The sequence below is a fragment of the Leucoraja erinacea genome, chromosome 10, assembly GCF_028641065.1.
Source record: "Leucoraja erinacea ecotype New England chromosome 10, Leri_hhj_1, whole genome shotgun sequence".
In the NCBI taxonomy this organism is placed as follows: domain Eukaryota; kingdom Metazoa; phylum Chordata; class Chondrichthyes; order Rajiformes; family Rajidae; genus Leucoraja; species Leucoraja erinaceus.
Genome location: NC_073386.1, coordinates 5,425,760 through 5,447,397, shown reverse-complemented (window position 1 = coordinate 5,447,397; position 21,638 = coordinate 5,425,760). Strand labels below are relative to the sequence as shown.

Below are 21,638 nucleotides of genomic sequence, written 5' to 3'. Positions count from 1 at the left end.
TTTGTCCAGGTACCAATCCTTATGGAACTCCATTTTGTATCTTTCGTTCATCTGAGTGACTACTCTAAACTCGTATGTCACCTTCAACATGGCACTTGTAGCTGTTTAAAGGAAGGTGATATTACTGCATTAGTGATGAGTATTTCATCATATTCCTGAGCCTCATAAATTATAAAGCTTTGAATAGTTAGATGGCTAAAAAAACTCAGCTTTGCCTTGATCCAGTAACCACAAGGTTGATTTGGCTAGTTACTATAATGTTTTGAAAAGCAAAACATGTGAAAAGCAGAAAGAATGCCATCCATTAAAACATTCCCCAAGCTCATTATCCATTTATCAAAATATATACATTACCAATATGTTTTCAACTCAACGCAGAGACACAAAGCAAGCAATGATAACTTCTTCCACGCTCAGGCTATGAATTGGATGCAAAATAATTTTGCCTTTTTTTCCCCATCCAAGGCAACAGAAAGAGAGACAACTTTATTTTATCATTCGGGCTTGTATATCATGATTAATAATAAAGGATAATGAAATGATATAACAATCAATAGTAAGCTTTTTCAGTTGTGTGTTTAATTAAAGAGGAAATTAATCCTATTAATTGCCTGCAATTTGAGAAAGAATTGATTTAATACTGGGGCAATATATTTGCCAATGATAGAAGATCCAATGCATTTATCAAGGATAGAAGGTCTTTGCGTATCTATCAGTGGATAACCAATGCTACACAAATTTGCGCATATTGGCAATGCAAACGCTTAACAGCTTAATACAGATTTTAAGTATTGCAGAAGGTTGGTGAAAAATTAATTAGTCATTAAAAGAGCCCAAGTAATTTGAATCATAAAAAATTAACTATGACGTTAACACACCAACGTAATTAGTTAATAAAGTTATCAAACTATACAAGACTTTCAAAATAGTTTCTGCACATCTCCAAATATACCACATACCCAGCAACACCAACATGGAAATTTTAGATAAAAATTAGTAAATACGTTGTTGACTTTTCCAAAAGAATAAATTAAGGATTATGTAAATACCACCACGTCTATTGAACGTGTGCTGAAAGATAGCAACCACAAATTGACACTAAATTAAAAAAAAACATCAGCTCCTTAGACAACTTTTAAGATATCCGAATACAAAGAACGACAATTGTAATCTGGAATCATTTTGGTGAGGGCAATGACATCTCCTCACCAATACCTTCACTGCTTTCCTAAAAAATGTTGTTGTACTGTGTAAATCTCTAAACTACTTCCATGTTGCTCAAATTTAGCTCTTTCTCTCTGCTCGCATCCAAACTCTTCCTTTTAGCATTCCTGCACTTGCAATATTCTCTACCCCACTCTTCCCTTATACACTTTCTCCAGACATTCCCTTTGAGTTTCCTTGTGCACAATGCCCACACACTCATTTCTCGTTTCTTTTCAATTTCATCTCTTCACTCTCCAGATCAGGCTTGCTGCATTTGTCCACCATGTCACACACTGTACCTCTACTTCCCCAGAAGCAATGTTACAAAATTTTGAGATTTAAAAAATGAGTCTTACCAATTTATCCCATCAGAAAAGCATAGAAGGCAGTTTAATTTGACACCAAATTCACTTTCATATCTCAAGTATTAAAAAAGTTATGACCATTTTCATACTCGGAAATTAGCATCTTGTTCCCTATTGATTTTCAATGGACATTACAAAAAAGCTGTGATCTTGGATAATCAAACACCCCATTTCTTAAGGAAAGATTAACATTTTTAAATAGCCTAAGTGTCCAAAGATTATTCACAAAAATTCACAATGCTAACATGATTTTTATATCGGAATTTACGGATTAATTTATAGGCCGCAATGGAACAAATTTAGTGTTCAATTGCTGTAAATAAATGCCATTTAAATCGGCTTTCTAGTTTTGCACTTGTGGATGTCCTCGCCGGTTTAGAACACCTGGATTGACATAGCGCTGGATTAGTGCCCTCAAATGCCGAGACTAAAAATACTGCGGGATATAAAAAGCCCAAAATGAGCTATTCGTTATAGATAATTTGATATATAGGGTTATATATATCCCCATTTAATGTAAAAATAAGGTACATACCTTTCACTGTTTGCTTTATAAAACCCTGGGGCTGCGAGAGGTTGCGGAATCAGACAGTAATTTTAAAACTATTAGAACTATATTATCGAGGCCTATAAAACTAATAATACCTTTTGCGACCGGGTCTTGCAGCGATTTTTCGTTAATGATTTACTAGGCTGAATATGTGCGATTAGTACAGCCTAGTAAAAATCGCGTTTTAAACCCGCCCCCTCCAAACAGCGCCAAAATCGCGGGCCTGGCTGAGGGCAGATTCCTAATGACGATTCAGGTAGGTTTTGTAACATACCTACTACTTCCCCAGAAGGCAGATGCAAATCCAACATGTCTCCAATGACTCTTACCAATTTTTACAGAAGCACCGTAGAAGGCAGTCTACTTTGGATGCATCTCAGCTTGGCATGGCAGCTCCATCCAAGACTGCAAGAAATTACAGAGTTGTAGCCCAGACCATCATGCAAACCAACCTCTTCCATTGACTCTACAACGCACGCTGCCAACGTTATTCTCCCTTCACCCCTCCCCATTGGGCAGAAGCTTGAAAGCATGCACCACCAGATTAAAAAACTGCTTCATGTGTGCTGTATATCGGATTGTTGAACGGATGCCAAGGATAGGACACGCAATCTCACAATCTGCTACCCTTGCACTTTTTGCATTTTCTGCTATCTGCACTGATTATTCTCTTTTGCACTTCCTGATGTCCTCATGCATGATCATGATTTACCTGGATAACGCATAAAACAAACGTTTTTTTAGTATACACACAAAATTGTGTTCCCCAGACTACAAAGAGCAAATCCACTTGCAATGCACTTCATAGATGTGAGTCATTTTGCGCAATTCTGAATAGGTGCAATACAAATTCAAGTGATTTCCTTTAACAAGGACAGGGAATTTGGAAGTCACAGATACGCTATTCCATTTTATTATTGCATTTCAAATGCTTTAGAATTACAATTACAATGTAGCGGGCAATATTGCATTCAATGCACAGCTATGCTAAAATCATACGTCACAATTTGGAATCGAAGTTTGATTTCAGTGGAAGAATAATCACGTTCAAAATAATTTGCTTCAAAATAAATATTGGCTGCATTCAACACACATTAAATATTGAGTTTAAGATGGCCTAAACAGATTTATAGCAATTTTCCCATCTGACAGGACCATTTGGGGATGTGCTTTTTGCCTTGCCTTCACCTTCCCAAAAGGACAGTTCATAGCTCAGAATTTACAATAATTATGGTTAAGAAACCACCAGTATAATTGTCAAAATTAACAACAACTTCTGGCAATTTTACATGCATAATTAAACATGAAAATCCAGGCAGCTGCTATTGGTGATATTCTGCTGTTCTGCAGGCTTCACAGATACAATGAACAAAGAATCATGGAGAACTAAATACGTTTTATAAAGGAAGCATATTTATTTTACTGTCAAAATATTAAGAATGCAAATGACACACCCAGGAGGGGAAAACGTAAATTACAAGGATGCTGCAAAGATCAGGATAATTTAGACAGGTTGAGTGAATGGGCAAATGCCCGACAGATATGATTTAAAATGGATAAGTGTGGAAGATGCATGATTTGGATATCCTTATATATCCATAGCACAAAGAAGGCATTCTGGTGCAGACAGCAGTTAGTGAAGCAACAGGTATATTGGCCTTCATAGCAAGATAATCTAGAAGCAAGAAAGTCTTATTGCAGCTGCACAGGGCTTTGCTAAGATTGCATCTGGAGTTCGTGTTCAGGAAGAAGCTGCTTGCCATGGAAGTGCAATGAAGATTTACTAGACAGATTCCCATAATGGCAGTGCTGACGCACAAGCAGAGACCAGGTTGGTTAGGCGCATGTTCTCTAGAGTTTAGAAGAACAAAGACATTACAGAAGTTATACAATTCTAACAGAAGCAGGCACAAAGGTACCCTGCATAGCCGAACAATCCAGAACCAAGGATAGAACCTCAGTATTACAAGGTTGACCATGCAGCACCAAAATAAAATTAGGAATTTCTTCACCCATAGCTTGGTGAATCTGTGGCAAACTACCACAAATCATCAAGAATATGTTGGGCGAGTCCAGAACTAGGGGCCACAGTCTTAGAATAAAGGGGAGGCCATTTAAGACTGAGGTGAGAAAAAACGTTTTCACCCAGTTGTGAACTTGTAGAATTCCCTGCCACAGAGGGCAGTGGAGGCCAAATCACTGGATGGATTTAAGAGAGTTAGATAGAGCTCTAGGGGCTAGTGGAATCATGGGATATGGGGAGAAGGGAGGCACGGGTTATTGATTGGGGACGATCAGCCATGATCACAATGAATGTCGGTGCTGACTCGAAGGGCCAAATGGCCTCCTCCTGCACCTATTTTCTATGTAGAACAAGGTACATAAAGGGTCTCAACCCAAAACTTGACTGTTCATTTCCTTTTTCAGATGCTGCCAGATCCACGAGTTCCGCCAGCAGCACATTTTTGCTTCAGATTCCAGCACCTGGACTCCTTTGCCCTTGATGCTGGAGATCAAGGGATATGGGGAAAAGATTGGAACAGGATAATGATATGGATAATCAGCTATAACTGCAATTAATCTTAGAGCAGGCCTTAAGGACCCATCCTTGTTCACCAAAAACTGTAAACAAGTTTACTTCAGCTATGTGTGTTGGGAATCTAGAGCAAAAGCAGTGAAAACACTAAGCAAGTTATTTCCAGCATCTTTAAAAAAAAAGAACAAGAATTAACGATTCAAGTTAGGAGGCTCTGCATCAGGGCAGCCATAGGGTTTGATAGTCAATAAATTACTTATGAACTGCAAGCACTGTTATGCTGTAGAAAACAGCCATCTTGTTCGTAGTAAACTCTCAAACACTAAACAAATTGGGCAATATTGGTCACGATATGGGTAATAACAATACTGTACACCTAAAATGCTTAGTGCTGTTTTGCATGTCCATCTGAGAATACAGATTACCTTGTTTGACATCATTTCCAAAAGATGGCAGCTCCAACTGTATAACACTTTCACTACTGCACAGATATTGCATTCTATATTTGTGAACTAAGCCAAAAGATTTATAGAGTCACAGAGTTCATACAGCATGGAACAGGCCCTTCGGCCCATTCCAACCAAGTTACCCCATAAGATAAAATGTTTAAGAAGGAACTGCAGATGCTGGAAAATCGAAGGTAGACAAAAATGCTGGAGAAACTCAGTGGGTGAGGCAGCATCTATAGAGCGAAGGAAATAGGCAATGTTTCGTGCCGAAACGATGCCGATTTCCTTTGCTCCATAGATGCTGCCTCCCCCGCTGAGTCTCTCCAGCATTTTTGTCTACCCCATAAGATATTCCTACTTGCCCGCATTTGACCCATATCTCTTTAGACCTTTATCATGTACTTGTCCAAGACAATTTCAAATTTAGATATGAAAAATGAACTAGATGTCATTACTTCAATATTTAAAAGTTCTTTAGTATCAAAAATATGCAATAATAATAACAACTATAATATTTCAACTTCCATCTTCAAGCATTTGCCAAGTATCTAAATTTTTAAAAATTGAAAGGATGATAAAATGGAGGGTTTTGAAACATTTCTTAGTTTGCTGGCTGAAAATATAGTTTATCTGATTGGCTATGCTGTCAGATTGATGAAATTGTTATTTCACACCAGAGATGCACTACAGATGGTGCCAGACTGCCGATCACGTTGGGAAAGGTCTACAGGAGAGTTAATGGGATAAATCTTCTGCCAGGATCGGCAACAGATCTTCCACAAAATATACCCGTAACTAAGCAATTCCGAAACCGAGACGGCACTGCTGCTTTCTGCTCTGAGAATTAGCCAGGCGACTTCTGCACTGCCCTGTTGGACTCCTCCAAGGCCAAAGGGGCAGCATGAATATTTTTTCACATATCCAAATCTTAGGCCATCAGATTCAACATTATGTGCACTGCATGCTAATCAGCAGCCAGCCCAGTAGACCCATTCAAATCAAAGAGAGAAATCAAATGCCAGTAGGTCTTATAATTGGATTTATGTTAATTTACATGTTTTAATTGTTTTAAGTTTGTATTTTTAAATTGCTATAACATTGAAATATAATAATAGTTTTAATATTAACATGACACTGGAAGACTGGGAGAATATTGAATGTTGAGAAAATATATTCACAGGTGGAGATGGCATGTGACTCTAATGATCCCCTGCACACGCCGACTGAAAAATTCCCGGCTTTATAATCTCCTTAATCCAGCTTCCAGTGGCTACAAGGTCATGTGATAGGAGCAGAATTAGACAATTCGGCCCATCGCCTACTCCGCCATTCAATAATGGCTGATCTATTTCTCTCTCCTAATGCTATTCTCGTGCCTCCCCCCCCCATAACCCTTGACACGTGTACTAATCAAGAATATATCTATCTCTGCTTTAAAAATATCCATTGACCTGGCCTCCATAGCCTTCTGTGGCCAATAATTCAACAGATTCACCACCCTCTAACTAAAGAAATTCCTCATCTCCTTCCTAAAGGAACATCCTTTAATTCTGAGGCTATGACCTCTGGTCCTGGATTCGCCCACAAGTGGAAACATCCTCTCCAGATCCACTCTATCGAAGTCTTTCACTATTCGGTAAATTTCAATGAGGTCTCCCCCTAATCTTTCTAAACTCCAGCGAGTACAGGCCCAGTGCGGTCAAACCCTCATTATGTTAACCCACTCATTCCTGGGATAATTCTTGTAAACCTCCTCTGGACCCTCTCCAGAGTCAGTACATCCTTCCTCAGATATGGTGCACAAAATTGCTCACAATACTCCAAATGCAGTCTGACCAGCGCCTTATAGAGCCTCAGCATAACATCCCTGTTTTTGTATTCTAGCCCCCTTGAAATAAATGCTAGCAATGCGTTTGCCTTCCAAACTCCCGATTCGACTTGCAAATTAATTTTTTTGGAATCCTGCACCAGCACTCCCTTTGCACCTCAGATTGCTGGATTATCTCACCAGTTAGAAAATAATCTAAGTCTTAATTCCTACTACCAAAATACATGGCTTCACACTTTGCTAAGGACCCACACCATCCTGGCCACACACTCATCTCCCCGCTACCTTCAGGTAGAACGTACAGGAGCCTGAAGACTGCAGGTTCAGGAATAGATTCTTCCCCACAGCCAGCAGGCTATTAAACTCGGCTCGGACAAAACTCTGAACATTAATAGCCCATTATCTATTTATTTGCACTTTATCAATTTATTCATGTGCATATATATTTATATAATGGTATATGGACACACTGATCTGTTCTGTAGTCATGTCTACCATGTTCTGTTGTGCTGAAGCAAAGCAAGAATATCATTGTCCTATCAAGGACACATGACAATAAACCATCTTGAATCTTGAATATTCCAACTGCAACTTATCTGACCACTCTCCCAACCTGTCCAAGTCCTTCTGCAGAGTCCCTGCTCCTCCACCTATTTTCGAATCATCCGCTAACTTGGCCACAAAGCCTTCAATCCCTTCACCCAGGTCATTAATTTACAACATGAAAAGTAGCGGCCCCAGCACCAAACTCTGCAGAACTCCGCTAATCACTGCCAGGCTAGTGTAGATGGAAATCTTGGCTGGCAAGAGCAAGTTGAGCCAAAGGGCCTGCTTCAATGCTGAATTACTCTATATAAATTAAAGATAGTTCTTAAAATATTTCCACTCTTTCAAAAAGGGAAGACACATTAGCTTCAAATCTGGATGTAATACACTAGATAGAGCATCACTCAGCAGCAGAACAATCTATTTTCAACAGATGCAATTCAACTTCTTGCAACATTGTTACTATGTTCACAATGAAAGAAAACAGTCAGTGTGTAGGCGTTGAGAATTGCTTGGTTTTCAATAAACATTCCAGATCTCTGCATTCTTCCAATGTCGGTTTGTTGCATACTGCCAATTCCGTATTATATCAGTGGGCTCGGCCACAAAATTCCCATTCTTAAACTTCTCCACTTTAAAAAAAACTACTGTTCCATTACATCTTTGATTATGTTAGTTAGTACAGACCATTGCAAAGCTATTACATGGGAGAAACTATTTTGTGGCTCGAAAGATTGGTCTTCCATTTGGAATTAAAACCGAACTTGCCTGCAGCCTTCTTCATTGCCTCAATATAATTTATATCCCTCCCCTCCACTTTGCACAATAAAAATGCATATGATCAAGGGCCAAAAAGATGAAATTACAGAATTAATGGACAAAGGTATCTGGATGAGCTCATTTATAAAAGGAGCGGATGGAACCCTGCCCAGGCCATAAAAGCATTTGAATCAAAAGTTAACAAAGGTTATAATGAAGACCAAGTAGAAGATCAGAGACCATGGCAGAAACTGCAGATGTTATAGAAACATAGAAAACAGGTGCAGGAGTAGGCCATTCTGCCCTTCGAGCCAGCACCAACATTAAATATGATCATGGTTGATCATCCAAAATCAGTACCCCAATCCTTCTTTTTCCCCCATATCCCTCGATTCCTTTAGCCCGAAGACTTAAATCTAACTCTCGCTTGCAGAAGAATGGAGCCTATATGGTTATTAGAAATCTGAAAACCAAACTAAATGTTGAAAGACAATGAAAAAATACCGGAGATACTCCCGAATCATAGTTTTTTTGCAAATACATATTTTTAAGTTTATCATCTTTGCACCTAACATATGTTAACATTATTAAGAAACACTAGGTTCTGCCTCCCCAGCAGACAACTACTAGAGAAATAGCATTTCATTGTCCATGATGCAGATGATCACTGCTTTCATATAATGACTAAAAATTCATTACAAGCAAACCAATACGAATTAATCTTGACTGCACAGTTTAAGAATAAGGGCTAGACCATTGAGGACTGGTATGAGGAAACACTTTTTCATCCAGAGTTGGGAATCTGTGGAATTCTCTGCAACAGAAGGCAATGGAGGCCAATTCACTGGATGTTTTCAAGAGAGTTGGATTTAGCTCTTAGGACTAAAGGAATTAAGGGATATGGAGAAAAAGCAGGAACGGGGTACTGATTTTGGATGATTAGCCATGATAATATTGAAGGGCGGTGTTGGCTCGAAGGGCCGAATGGCCTATTCCTGCACCTATTTCACATCCCTTTCACAATGCCCCAATTGCGTTACAGGTAATTAAGTATTTTTAAATGCATGATCAGCATTATAGGAAACCAGCATCCAACTAACAGTCAGCTCCCATATACACCTGTTTTTTTTTAATGTTTCTATGCTTCACCCTCAAAACACAGCATAAACAGCAAGAAATTTCTTCAAAACCTTTGCAACAATTCTCCAGAAATAAAACGTAGACACAAAATGCCGGAGTAACTAAGCGAGACAGGCAGCATCTCTGGAGATAAAAGAACATCTCCAAAAATAAAATTATATTTATAAGCAGAGTGAAGTTGATGTAGTCTGAATGGACTTCAGTTAGCTCTCCCACAGGGGAGGCTATAGAACAGTACAACACAGAAACAGATCTTTCAGCCAACAGATCAAACATGATGCCAAGACCAATTCTTATCTGCCTGCACACAATCCATATCCCCCCTCCCTCCCCTCCCTACTCTTTGCATAGAATCCTTGCAATCTGCAAAGGATTGGACCAAAGATCAGAGAAAATCCAGAATATGTCAAACTGGATCCAAGTTTGTTTGGTAACAGAAGGGAAAGGTGTGTTATGTATGTGATTGGAAGATTTGATCAGTGGTGTTTCATAGGCATCAGTCCTAGGACCCGTTCTGTTTGCCATATACATAAATAATCTGTTATGAGTTTAGGGGGTACAATTAGCAAGTTTGAGATGACATGAAAAAGGAGATGCTTTTCAGAGTGAAGAAAAAAAAGTCACTGTTTAGAGGATGATGGAAATCAGTTGGCAAAATGGCAAAAACAATGGCAGACAGAATTTAACTTGTATATGAACCAAACGGATGTTAGGGAAGAGATTGGGAAAATGGGGAGATTAAATTAATTACACTAATAGAACAGAGATGTCTTACTGAATTTGTTATGCCTTAAACAAGCATTATTAAAACATTAGCTAGCATTGTATAAAGACACTAAAGATATACTAATTATTCACATCCCTTTCACAATGCCTCAATTGCGTTACAGGCAATTGAGTATTTTTAAATGTATGATCAGCATTGTAGGAAACCAGCATCCAACAAACACAGTCAGCTCCCATATACATCAAAATGACAAGAAATGTTTTGTTGAGAAACACATACCGACTAAAATACTGGGACAATTCCCTTATTCGTCAGGGTATCTTTTTACATCCACCCGAGAGAGCAAATGCAGTGTGTTATACTCCATCCAAGACTGCACTTCTAACCGTGCAACACCACCCCAGATTAGCTGCACAGTCTGAAGAATTGTTGAAAAAGTCTCTTAAATGGAAAACAATGCCACTTCCAACCATTAACTCAATTGCAACTTTCCCACTGTTTGTAAAAGAACACCATTATAATATCACATTTACATCAAGTTTCCTAGGTTTAAACCGACTCAGTTACATAGCAATTGTAACAAGCCCTGCATGCGCTCGTGCTTTTCCATTCAAACTACACCAACCCTAAAGCACACGCATACAATAAAACACCCTTGCAAATGCTGGGATTTCTTGCAATTAGTCAAGTACAGGCCCAACTCCTGTTTTTCGAATAATGGGTGCTGAGGGGGAAGGGAAAGCACAAACGCGAATAGGAATTGTTAACAGCTGCTACTTTTAGGAGCACCAATAGGATTGACTTAGAAATACAATGGTCTTTTTTTCCCCATACAGATGCAATTGTATGTGTAAGTCACAAAGATGCAATTTTTTAAATGCAATGACCACATTGCAGGCTGTATTTTGAAATATAATGACCAGTTTGCAGGCGAAAATGTAAAATTCAATGGCCAGATTCGAGGCTGTATTTTGAAATGTAATAGCCAGATTGCAGGCTATATTTTGACATACAATGAGCTGATTCCAGGCTATATTTTGAAATGCAAGAGTCAGGTTGCAGGCTACACTAACACAAATGTTGGGGGGGGGGAGAAAGATGTGGATGCTTTTGATGCCCACCCTGTGCAGACTTACCCAGCTTTCCCCGAGACTCCTCCAGCTTCTGGATCTGCTTCTCCAGGAACAAAACCGTAACGACGAACGCCACAACCACGAGCAGCTGCAATTTAGGCGGCATGATAATTCTTAGAAGCCCCATGAAATTATCAAGACATAACGGGGGGGGGGGGGGGGGGGGGGGGGGAGTGGGGGAGGGTGTGAGAAGAAGAAAAAAAAAAATAACCCGCAAAAATATATGTATGTGAAGACAAATAAAATCACAAAAGATGGGAGAGGTGGCGAGGAGGAGTGAGGCGGCACGGTGTGGAACTGAGGGGAAATCCCGGGCGCCGAGAAAACATGGAGTATCTCGCCCCGGGGGGGGTTTAAACAGACTGAGGGGGAAAGGGTGGGTTTGGTTGTTTTCCCTTCCCTCAGAAAAGACACCGATTGTCTTTCTCAGCGTGTCTAGGCTGGAGCCAGCGTCCGTCTCTCTCTATGCTTTCCTCTCCTCTCGACGCCTTACCCCAGCGGCCCTCCCACTTCGACCGAGGGGGGGGAGGAGACTCACTCCGCCCGCCGTGCTGCGTCATGGGCGTCTACCTCCGCCCGCCGTGCTGCGTCATGGGCGTCTACCTCCACCCGCCGTGCTGCGTCATGGGCGTCTACCTCCACCCGCCGTGCTGCGTCATGGGCGTCTACCTCCACCCGCCGTGCTGCGTCACTCCCTCCGCCCACCTTCCCACAGGCTGGGCGCCTGCACAACAGATCCCGCCCCCTTCCTCTCTTCCCATTCGCCCCTCACCCGTCTGATTGACCTTACGCAGACCAATCGTACCGATCTCACTCTTGATTGACCGCTGTCTCCGCCAATCATTTCTGAGACAGCACCAGCCCCGCAACGGCCCCTTTCCTCGAAGACCTCTCCCTCACTCTCTCGGGGGTTGTCTACTCTCTCCGCCTGTAAAATCAAAATAAAAAAACGATGATAATACAGCAAAAAAGGACTAATTTAACAATTGTATTAAATATATATAATAATAACACATATGACACTTAAATGTAATGCTGTGCGACAGTTTATCTCCCGGCGGTAAGGTGCCCTGTGAAGGGGCTTTAGTTCAAGATGGTGGTGGACGCGTACCTGTTGTGGTTCTTCTCCCTCTTAAACGCGGTAATTGTTGGAATACTTTGATATAATCGTCGGAATACGCTGATATTCGTATTCAGCTTATGATTTTCTCCGTGATATATGTCGCAGGGGCGGATTGGGTTGTTCTTTGGTGGGGATTTCTCCGGCTCTGTGTTGGCGCGGGCCTCGCTGGAGGAAGCGCCGCTCCACCAGGATATGGTTTTGGTGACGTGGTGGTCACTGGCCGTCGTGAACTCACTGAGTAAAGAATTGTGTGCGGGAAGGAACGGCAGATGCCGGTTTACACCGAAGACAGGACACACAGAATGCTGGAGCAACTCAGCAGGACAGGACAGCATCCCTGGAGAAAGGGAATGGGTCGAGACCCTTCTTCAGACTGAGAGTCAGGGAAGAGGAAGAGACACAGATATGGAAGGGAAACGACAGACCAAAGGGGGGACGATGATAAGGAAAAGTAGAATGGCTCAGTGATAGCTGAGGGGAAGGTGACAAGGAGGCATATAATCAGTTAAATTAATCAGAAGGATAGTGAAACTAGTCGGAACAGTGGAATTAGTCCATTATGTTGTTGTGGGATTTACTTTTAATTCAGCTACTGGTGTTGGTTTGTTTGATCTATGCAGTAGTTCATGTGATAGGAGCAGAATTAGGTCATCCGACCCATCAAGTCTCTTTAATGACCTGCTTTCCGAGCCCCCACTCCCTCATCTTTACTATGGACGTTCAGTCACCCTGCACCATTCCCCACCAGGAAGGCCTCAAAGTCCTCAGTTTCTTCCTCAACTGCAGAACTATCCATTCCCTTCTACTAGCACTACTCTGCAGAGTGGAGCTGGTCCTTGCCCCCAACAAATTCTGCTTTGACTCCTCCCACTTCCTCCAAGTCCAAGGCGAGGTTATGGCCACCTGCATGGGCCCCAGCTATGCCTGCCTCTTTGTCGGTTGAACAATCCATGTTCCAGGTGTAAACTGGCGCTTTCCCTGAACTCTATCTCTGTTACATTGATGACTGCATCGGTTCTACCTCCTGCACCCATGCAGAACTCATGGACTTCATCAACTTCACCACCACTTTTCATCCTGTGCTCAAATTTACTTGGACCATCTCTGACACCTCCCTCCCCTTTCTTGATCTCACAGTCTCTATCACAAGAAATAGACTATTGACTGAATTCTATTACAAACCCACTGACTCCCACAACTATCTCACTAGACTTCTTCCCACCCTGCTTCCTGCAAAGACTCTGTTCCCTATTCCTAAGTTGTCCGTCTATGCTGCATCGGTGCCCAAGATGAGGTGTTCCATAATAGAACATCTGAGCTATCCTAATTCTTAAGGGAATGGGGCTCCCATCTCCCATCATAAATGAGGCCCTCACTCATGTCTCCTCGATACCCCACAGCTCTGCCCTTGTTCCCCCTCTCCTAGTCATACAGAGACAGAGTCCCCCCCCCAGTCCTTGCCTTCCATCCTATCAGCCATCGCATACAACACACAAACCTCTGAAATTTCCACCACCTCCAACAGGATCCCACCACCAGCCATTTTTTTCCCATCTCCACCCCTTTCCGCCTTCCTCAGAGACCGCTCCCTCTGCAACACCCTGGTTGACTCATCCCTTCCCACCCAAATCACCCCCTTCCCTAGGTACATTGCCCTGCAACTGCAGAAGATGTGACACCTGTCGCTATACCTCCTCCCTCGACTATCCAGGCACCATTTCAAGTTAGGCAGATAGATCGACACCTTTTACAACCTAATCTACTGTATCTGTTGTTCAAGATGTGGACTGTTATATATCGGCGAGAACAAACGCAGACTGGGCAATTGTTTGGTGGAACACCTTCGCTCAGCCCGCGTGAACTAACCTGATCTCCCAGTTGCTGGACATTTTAATTCTCCTTCCCATTCCTGCACAGACCTTTCTGTCCTCAGTCTCCTCCATTGTCAGAGTGAGGCTAAATACAAATTAGAGGAACAACATCTCATATTTCGCTTGGGCAGTTTACAGCCCAGTGGTATGAATATTGATTTCTCTCACATCAGGTAACCATGTCATTCCCTCTCTCCCTATATCCCTCCCCCACCCAAGTCACACAAACTTCTCATTTTCACCCTACAAACAGCTGACAATGGCCTGTCTCCTTTATCATCGTTACTTTTTTACATAACTACAATTGAGAAAATAAACACAAAAGTGCTGGAGGAACTGAGTTGAAGGAGCTCAGTGTATCAGACAGCATTTGTAATGGTAGAAGATCGACACAAAATGTTGGAGTAACTCTCCGGATAGAAGGAATGGGTGATATTTTGGGTCGAGACTCTTCACCAGACTAAGAGTCAGGGAGTCAGCCAGAGAGCCTAATGACAGATGTTGCCTGACTTTCTGAGTTACTCCAGCACTGCGTTTTGCTCAAGATTCTGGTAACTGCAGTCTCTTGTATCTATACTCCCATAGTTCCCACTTCATCCCATTGGTAGAGTATCTGGACTCTATCACTGGGTCAGACAGCAAGTTTGGAGGCAAATAAACAACCAAAGTTTTGGGATGTTCCATCATCTGTCCACTTCCCTTCCACATGTGCTGTCTGACCCACTGAGATCCCCAGCACTTTGATTTTTGGTATTGCATTTGCTGGGTTGACGAAAGGAAAGGATAAAATATAACATACAAAGTGTATGGAAAGTAACATTAGTGGAACAATGTGCAAACAAGTAACTGCGGATGCTGGTTTACACTAACGGGCTCGAGGTGCTGCAGTAACTCAATGGATCAGGCAGCATCTCTAGAGAACATGAATAAGTGATATTTCAGGTCGGCACCCGAAACGTCACCTATCCATGTTCTCCAAAGATGCTGCCTGACTTGTTGAGTTGCTCCAGTACATCATGTCCATTCGTGCAACAACGTGAGCTCCTGAAGTCACATGGTGTAGATGAAAATTGGTGTTGGGTGAACATGAAAGCAAATGTTAGATATGGAGACAAATAACTTAATTTAACCTGATGAGAATGTAATGAATATGAAATATTCTGCATTATAGAATGCTTTTTTTAATGTAATAATTTGTGCCTCTGTTAGAATTTTTTTTCTCTCCCTGAGTCAGAGGATTGGACATTGAAGTTAACGCTGAAGCTGGAGTGCATAACCAAATGAGTGTTCCACATTAGGATATGTTTCGCTTCAGAATGAAAATGAAGATATTTGGCCCATCAAGTCCATACCAGCAGTGGGAACAATCTAGTCTCTCCAGTCACCCTCTAGCCCTTCAAATTCTGTCACTCCTCTATTTTCAGTACAATTGTTGAATCAACCTCCACTACTATATTCAAGAGAGAGAATGTGTGTAGGGGTGGAGCTGGGTGAACTCGGTTGAGTAGGATTGTGAGGAAGGGAAGCCTGCATCAATTTTGCCTTCATTCTATTTGCCCTATTTCTTGATCATTCTGCAATGGGAACAGTTTCTCTCTCTGTACAAGCTTCCTCTGTACAAGCTTCCCATTGTTCTACAGATTCGGCCACAATATTTGACTCCAATATGCTGATGCCAGATCTTTCCTGACCTCATCAAAGCCAGGCCTTCTCCAGTTCACATTTTTCCTTGAAGTGATCCATACCCTTAACCATGGCCATTCTAAATGTTGCAATATTGTGATCACAGTTTTATAATTGTTGCTCTGCTAATACTTGTTTCTCTTGGTTCTCTTCCCAGAACTGGGACTAGCAATGCTATCTTCTTTGATAGCACAGAAACATTTCACAAATTCCTCCTATTCTTTGTTCCCTTTTTTGGGCAATCCTAGTCCATACTTGGAATATTGAAACCCCATTATCACTACACTATGGCTTTTCCTTTTTACTGTACCTCGGTACATGTGACCATAAATGAAACTGAAAACTGCATACTTCTGCAAGTAACATATTTGCTCCTCAGCATCCTTTCTGCCTCTTCAGCAGCCTATAGAATAGTCCCAGTGGTGTAATCAGAGCTTTGCAACACCTGTCCCTATACCTCCTCCCTCGACTCCGTCCAACAACACCGACATTCCTTTCAGGTAAAGGCAGAGGTTCACTTGCACTATTCCAACCTCATCTACTGTATCCGTTGTTCAAGATGTGGACTCTTATACACCGGCGAGACCAAATACTGAAAACCTTTGCTCAGTCTGCCTGAACCTACCTAATCTCCCAGTTGCTAAACACTTTAATTCTCCTTCCCATTCCCACACAGACCTTTCTGTTCTAGGTCTCCTCAATTGTCAGAGTGAGGCTAAATGCAAATTGGAGGAACGGCATCTCATATTTTGCTTGGGCAGCTTACAGTCCAGTGGATAGACACAAAAAGCTGGAGTAATTTAGAGGGATAGGCAGCACCTCTGGAGAGAAGGAATGTCATCCATCCTTCGCTCCAGAGATGCTGCCTGTCCCGCTGTGTTACTCCAGCTTTTTGTGCCTATCTTTGGTTTAAACTGCCTTCTGCAGTTCCTTCTTACACATTACAGCCCAGTGGTATGACTATTGATTTCTCTAACTTTAGGTAGCCTCGGCATTTCCCCTCGCTCTATCCCTCCCCCACCCAAGTCGCATTTGCTTGTCGTTTTCACCCAACAAACAGCTAAGAATGGCCTGTTTCCTTTATCATTGTTACTTTTTTGCATATCTTTCATTCATTGTTCTTCATCTCTCTACATCATCAACTATATCTCAAGTCGAGGATCCTCGGAGACACTCTGAATTTCCTCAATTGCCTGAGGTGGTAAAGGCAAGGCGCGCTGCCTTGCCTTACTCACGAGTGCTGAGGTGTGTGATGCTCATGTTATATCCTCGGAGATGTGGACTCCCAGATATTTAAAACAGTTCACCCTATCCACAGGATCCCCATTTATCCTCAATGGAGTGTACGTCCTCGGATGATGCGCCCTCCTAAAGTCCATGATCAGCTCCTTCGTTCGAGAAAATATTCTCTCGTTTCCCTTATCCCTAACCAGTCTGAAGAAGGGTCTCGACCCAAAACATCACCTATTCCTTCTCTCCAGGGATGCAGCCTGTCCCGCTGAGTTACTGCACCTTTTTGTGTCTATCTTTTGTTGTTTCTTAATTCTATACAGTCCGTGATTGTTCCATGATTTCCCCTATCCACTAATTCTCAGTCTACTAAGTCTACTCTGCCATTTCACTTGCCTATCTTACTTGAAAACCTTGTATCCAACAAGTATTGATCAGGTCTCTGTTGTTGTTGCAACCTTGTTATCTCATATGGTTATTTGTACCTGTTGCTCACCAAACATATTCAATACCCCTTGTGAATTTCGATCATGCATTTGATCCTATCTTAACCCTTGTACTCTCCACCTGTTTCAATCTCAAAGCTTTCCAATTCTTCTTCAGATGATGTTTAAGAGGGAACTGCAGATGCTGGAGAATCGAAGGTTACACAAAAAAGCTGGAGAAACTCAGCGGGTGCAGCAGCATCTATGGAGCGAGGGAAATAGGCAACGTTTCGGGCCGAAACCCTTCTTCAGACTGATCGGGGGTGGGGGTGGGTCGGGACAAGAAAGGGAAAAGGAGGAGTAGCCAGAAGGCTGGAGGGTGGGAGGAGACAGCAGGGGAGCTGAGGAAGGGGAGGAGACAGCAAGGACTAACAGAATTGGGAGAATTCGATGTTCATGCCCCGGGGGTGTAGACTCCCCAAACGGAATATGAGGTGCTGTTCCTCCAATTTCCGGTGCTGCTCGCTGTGGCCATGGAGGAGACCCAGGACAGAGAGGTCGGAGGCGGAGTGGGAGGGGGAGTTGAAGTGCTGAGCCACCGGGAGGTCAGCTTGGTTATTGCGGACCGAGCGGAGGTGTTCGGCGAAACGATCGCCCAACCTCCGCTTGGTCTCACCGATATAGATCTGCTGGCATCTAGAGCAGCCCCGCACTCGCAACAAGGGCCGAGTCCCCCTAGTCCTCACCTTTCACCCCACCAGCCGTCACATACAAAAAATAATCCTCCGTCAGTTTCGCCACCTCCAACGTGACCCCACTACTCGCCACATCTTCCCATCTCCCCCCATATCTGCCTTCCGCAAAGACCGCTCCCTCCATAACTCCCTTGTCAATTCTTCCCTTCCCTCTCGGTCCACCCCCTCCCCGGGCACTTTCCCTTGCGGCCGCAGGAGATGCAACACTTGTCCCTTTGCCTCCTCCCTCGACTCCGTTCAAGGACCCAAGCAGTCGTTCCAGGTGCGACAGAGGTTTACCTGCATCTCTTCCAACCTCATCTATTGCGTCCGCTGCTCTAGATGCCAGCAGATCTATATCGGTGAGACCAAGCGGAGGTTGGGCGATCGTTTCGCCGAACACCTCCGCTCGGTCCGCAATAACCAAGCTGACCTCCCGGTGGCTCAGCACTTCAACTCCCCCTCCCACTCCGCCTCCGACCTCTCTGTCCTGGGTCTCCTCCATGGCCACAGCGAGCAGCACCGGAAATTGGAGGAACAGCACCTCATATTCCGTTTGGGGAGTCTACACCCCCGGGGCATGAACATCGAATTCTCCCAATTCTGTTAGTCCTTGCTGTCTCCTCCCCTTCCTCAGCTCCCCTACTATCTCCTCCCACCCTCCAGCCTTCTGGCTACTCCTCCTTTTCCCTTTCTTGTCCCGACCCACCCCCACCCCCGATCAGTCTGAAGAAGGGTTTCGGCCCGAAACGTTGCCTATTTCCTTCGCTCCATAGATGCTGCTGCACCCGCTGAGTTTCTCCAGCTTTTCTGTGTAACCTTCTTCAGATGATGTTCTTCTCTCCCTGTCCTTATCACACTTTTCTGCTTTTTATTCCTCCATGTTCTCAATACCCCAGCCAAATTAGTTTAAAACAGCCACATTACCCTATACTTGCCTATTGTTGTTTGTAGAAACTTTCTGTTGACGATTGCAAGTTGACTGATGTTTTTCCTGCTTTGCACGTTCTTTATAGAAATGTCATGTCATAAGGAATAGTAGGATTAGGACATTCGGCCCATCAAGTCTACTTTACCATCCAATCATGACTGATCTATCTCTCCTGCCTTCTCCCCATAACCTCTCAAACCTGCACTAATCAAGAATCTATCTGTCTCTGCCTTAAAAAAATATCCGCTATATGTGTTTTGAGGAATCCTGAAATACTATATAATTGCTAATCATTTTTTGGCAACTGCCATTACAAAACTTCAGAACACTTAACATGTATTTGAACTAAATGTTGAAAATGGAAATTAAAAATAAAATACTGTAAAGATTCAGCAGGTTTGACTGTTCTGTGAAGTATTTATTACTACCTATGCACAAGTAGTCAGAATAAAATGTATCAGCTTATACTGAAAGAATGTGAGGACTGCAGTTTGAGAGTTAATAGGGTCCTAACTGTATGAATAACTTTGTTCTTTGTTTCATAGTTCACAGGTTCTAGGAGCATAATTCAGCCATTCGGTCCATCGAGTCTACTCTGCCATTCAATCATGACTAATCTATCTTTCCCTCTCAAACCCATTCTCATGCCTTCGCTCCTTAACCCCTGATACCCTTACTGATTCACTTGTTGATTCACTTATCAATTGTTGATTACACATGTTGATTACACTCACTGATTCACTTGTTACCTGGGTATAGCCAATCATTGTTCTTAGGCTAGACATAAAATGCTGGAGTAACTCAGGCGGCATCTCTGGATAGAAGGAATGGGTGACTTTTCAGGTCGAGACCCATCTTCAGACATTGTTCATACTGCTTTGTGCAGTCCCAAGATACATTAAAAGTGAAAAATGTAATTCAGCACTCCCGAGTGATCACCCTAAAACAATCCGGGAGAATGTTTATGATGTGTATTTTTTTTTAGTCAACTTGATGTGGTCATTAGTCATTACTTTCTGTTTACAGATAGCTACATGTGGTGCGGATTTCTCATCCGAAGCCTGCCGGAAGCTTGGCTTCTCCAGTAACTTGCTCTGCAGTTCTTGTGACCTTCTGGGTCAGTTTGGGCTCAACCAACTAAATGTAGACTGCAGACAATGCTGTCAAGAGGAGGCCCAGCTAGAACAGAAAAAGGTACTTGTTTTCTTCCTTCAAGATTAAATGGATTAGAATCCAGCAATTGTGTCAAACATTACTTTTTTTCCACTTTCAAAGTCACTGGTGGCAAGTTTTTGTTTGAAGTGATCAGTGAAATATTTTGCTGAACGTTTACGGTGAACATGCCCTGATCACAAAAGTACTCTTTGTGGAGTTAAATTTGTGAAAGATTCACACGGTCTTTGCATAGTTATATTTACGCTGTGCCATTGGTTATAATGGATACTTCAGTGGGATATCCAGTGGGATTGGTGTAAAATTTGGTACGTAGTTAAAAGCTCCTGCTCATTAATAAGGGCTGCACCAATCAGGTTGTTTACAATAAGATAACATTCTCTGAAAATAATGCCAGATCGTAGAGTTGATGAAGATGAAATGTGCGTGGGAATTAATGTGAACAATTAACATGAGACCTTTGCATTCTGGGGTTCCCGCACTGGTTTGTTGTTGGGTGAAATTGAAAACCAAGCCATGATTGAGGACTGTTTATGTCCAATTTACAGGAGGTGCCACTGTATTCTTGATAGCTCTCCTGTTTTTGGCTCTCATCCGTGTGGGCCATCGATGGTCTTAACAGCACTGAAGAATCTCTGTACGTCATGGTTACCAGCAAGTTTGGGGGCCTCCTGCACTTTCCCTATCCGCATTTGTTCCTTAAATCACAGCCTTTTTGTTGAACCTTGGCCTTCAGGTTCTTGCAGAGATCTTTGCTCTTGAGACATGGTAAAATTCCCAATCCAGAATTTGTGCACTTGTGGTTAATTACTTCCTGAATATCCTTGAATGTCTCATCAAATCAATCCTGGTAATTTTAATAGTGAAGCCAAGGGATCTCAACTCTATCAATGGTATCCTGTGCTTCTGATTCCATCCCTCATATTGTCAACTCTTTGAGGAGGAATTGGAATGCTCACAGCCACCATCACATAGTTGACCCCTAGTCTGAACACATCTCTTTTCTATCATAAAGACTGCCTCTTTGCTGCTCTATGTTAGCCATCTCCACCTCTACGATGATGATGACAAACAATTGTTGATGCAATTCTTACCTCCAGCTTGACCAATTTAATATGGACTCAAAGCCCTGTCCCACGGTACGAGTTCAGTCCAAGAGTTCTCCCGTTTTTGCCCTGATTCGAGCTCAGAGATTTACGGTAATGGCCACTCATCATGTTGAAAAATCT

The 21,638-nt window shown here is 42.5% G+C and overlaps 2 protein-coding genes across 7 annotated transcripts in view; one reads left to right on the top strand and one right to left on the bottom strand.

Annotated features, from left to right (window-relative positions):
* The window catches only part of hs2st1a (heparan sulfate 2-O-sulfotransferase 1a), a 105,645-nt gene extending 94,220 nt beyond the window's left edge, over positions 1–11,425 (bottom strand). Inside the window, exon 1 of the mRNA XM_055641345.1 lies at positions 11,243–11,425. Within this exon, the coding sequence (XP_055497320.1) occupies positions 11,243–11,366 (124 nt within the window). The 5' untranslated portion in view covers positions 11,367–11,425. The remainder of the gene's footprint in view (positions 1–11,242) is intronic.
* An 817-nt stretch (positions 11,426–12,242) lies between these two features.
* Positions 12,243–21,638, top strand: part of selenof (selenoprotein F) — a 45,006-nt gene continuing 35,610 nt past the window's right edge. For all 6 annotated transcript variants that reach the window (XR_008724090.1, XM_055641339.1, XM_055641343.1 and 3 more), the window contains exons 1-2: positions 12,243–12,380; positions 20,263–20,430. Coding sequence is in view for 5 of the 6 variants with exons in the window: in XM_055641339.1 (XP_055497314.1) it covers positions 12,333–12,380; positions 20,263–20,430 (216 nt within the window). In the remaining variant the exon portion in view is untranslated. The remainder of the gene's footprint in view (positions 12,381–20,262; positions 20,431–21,638) is intronic.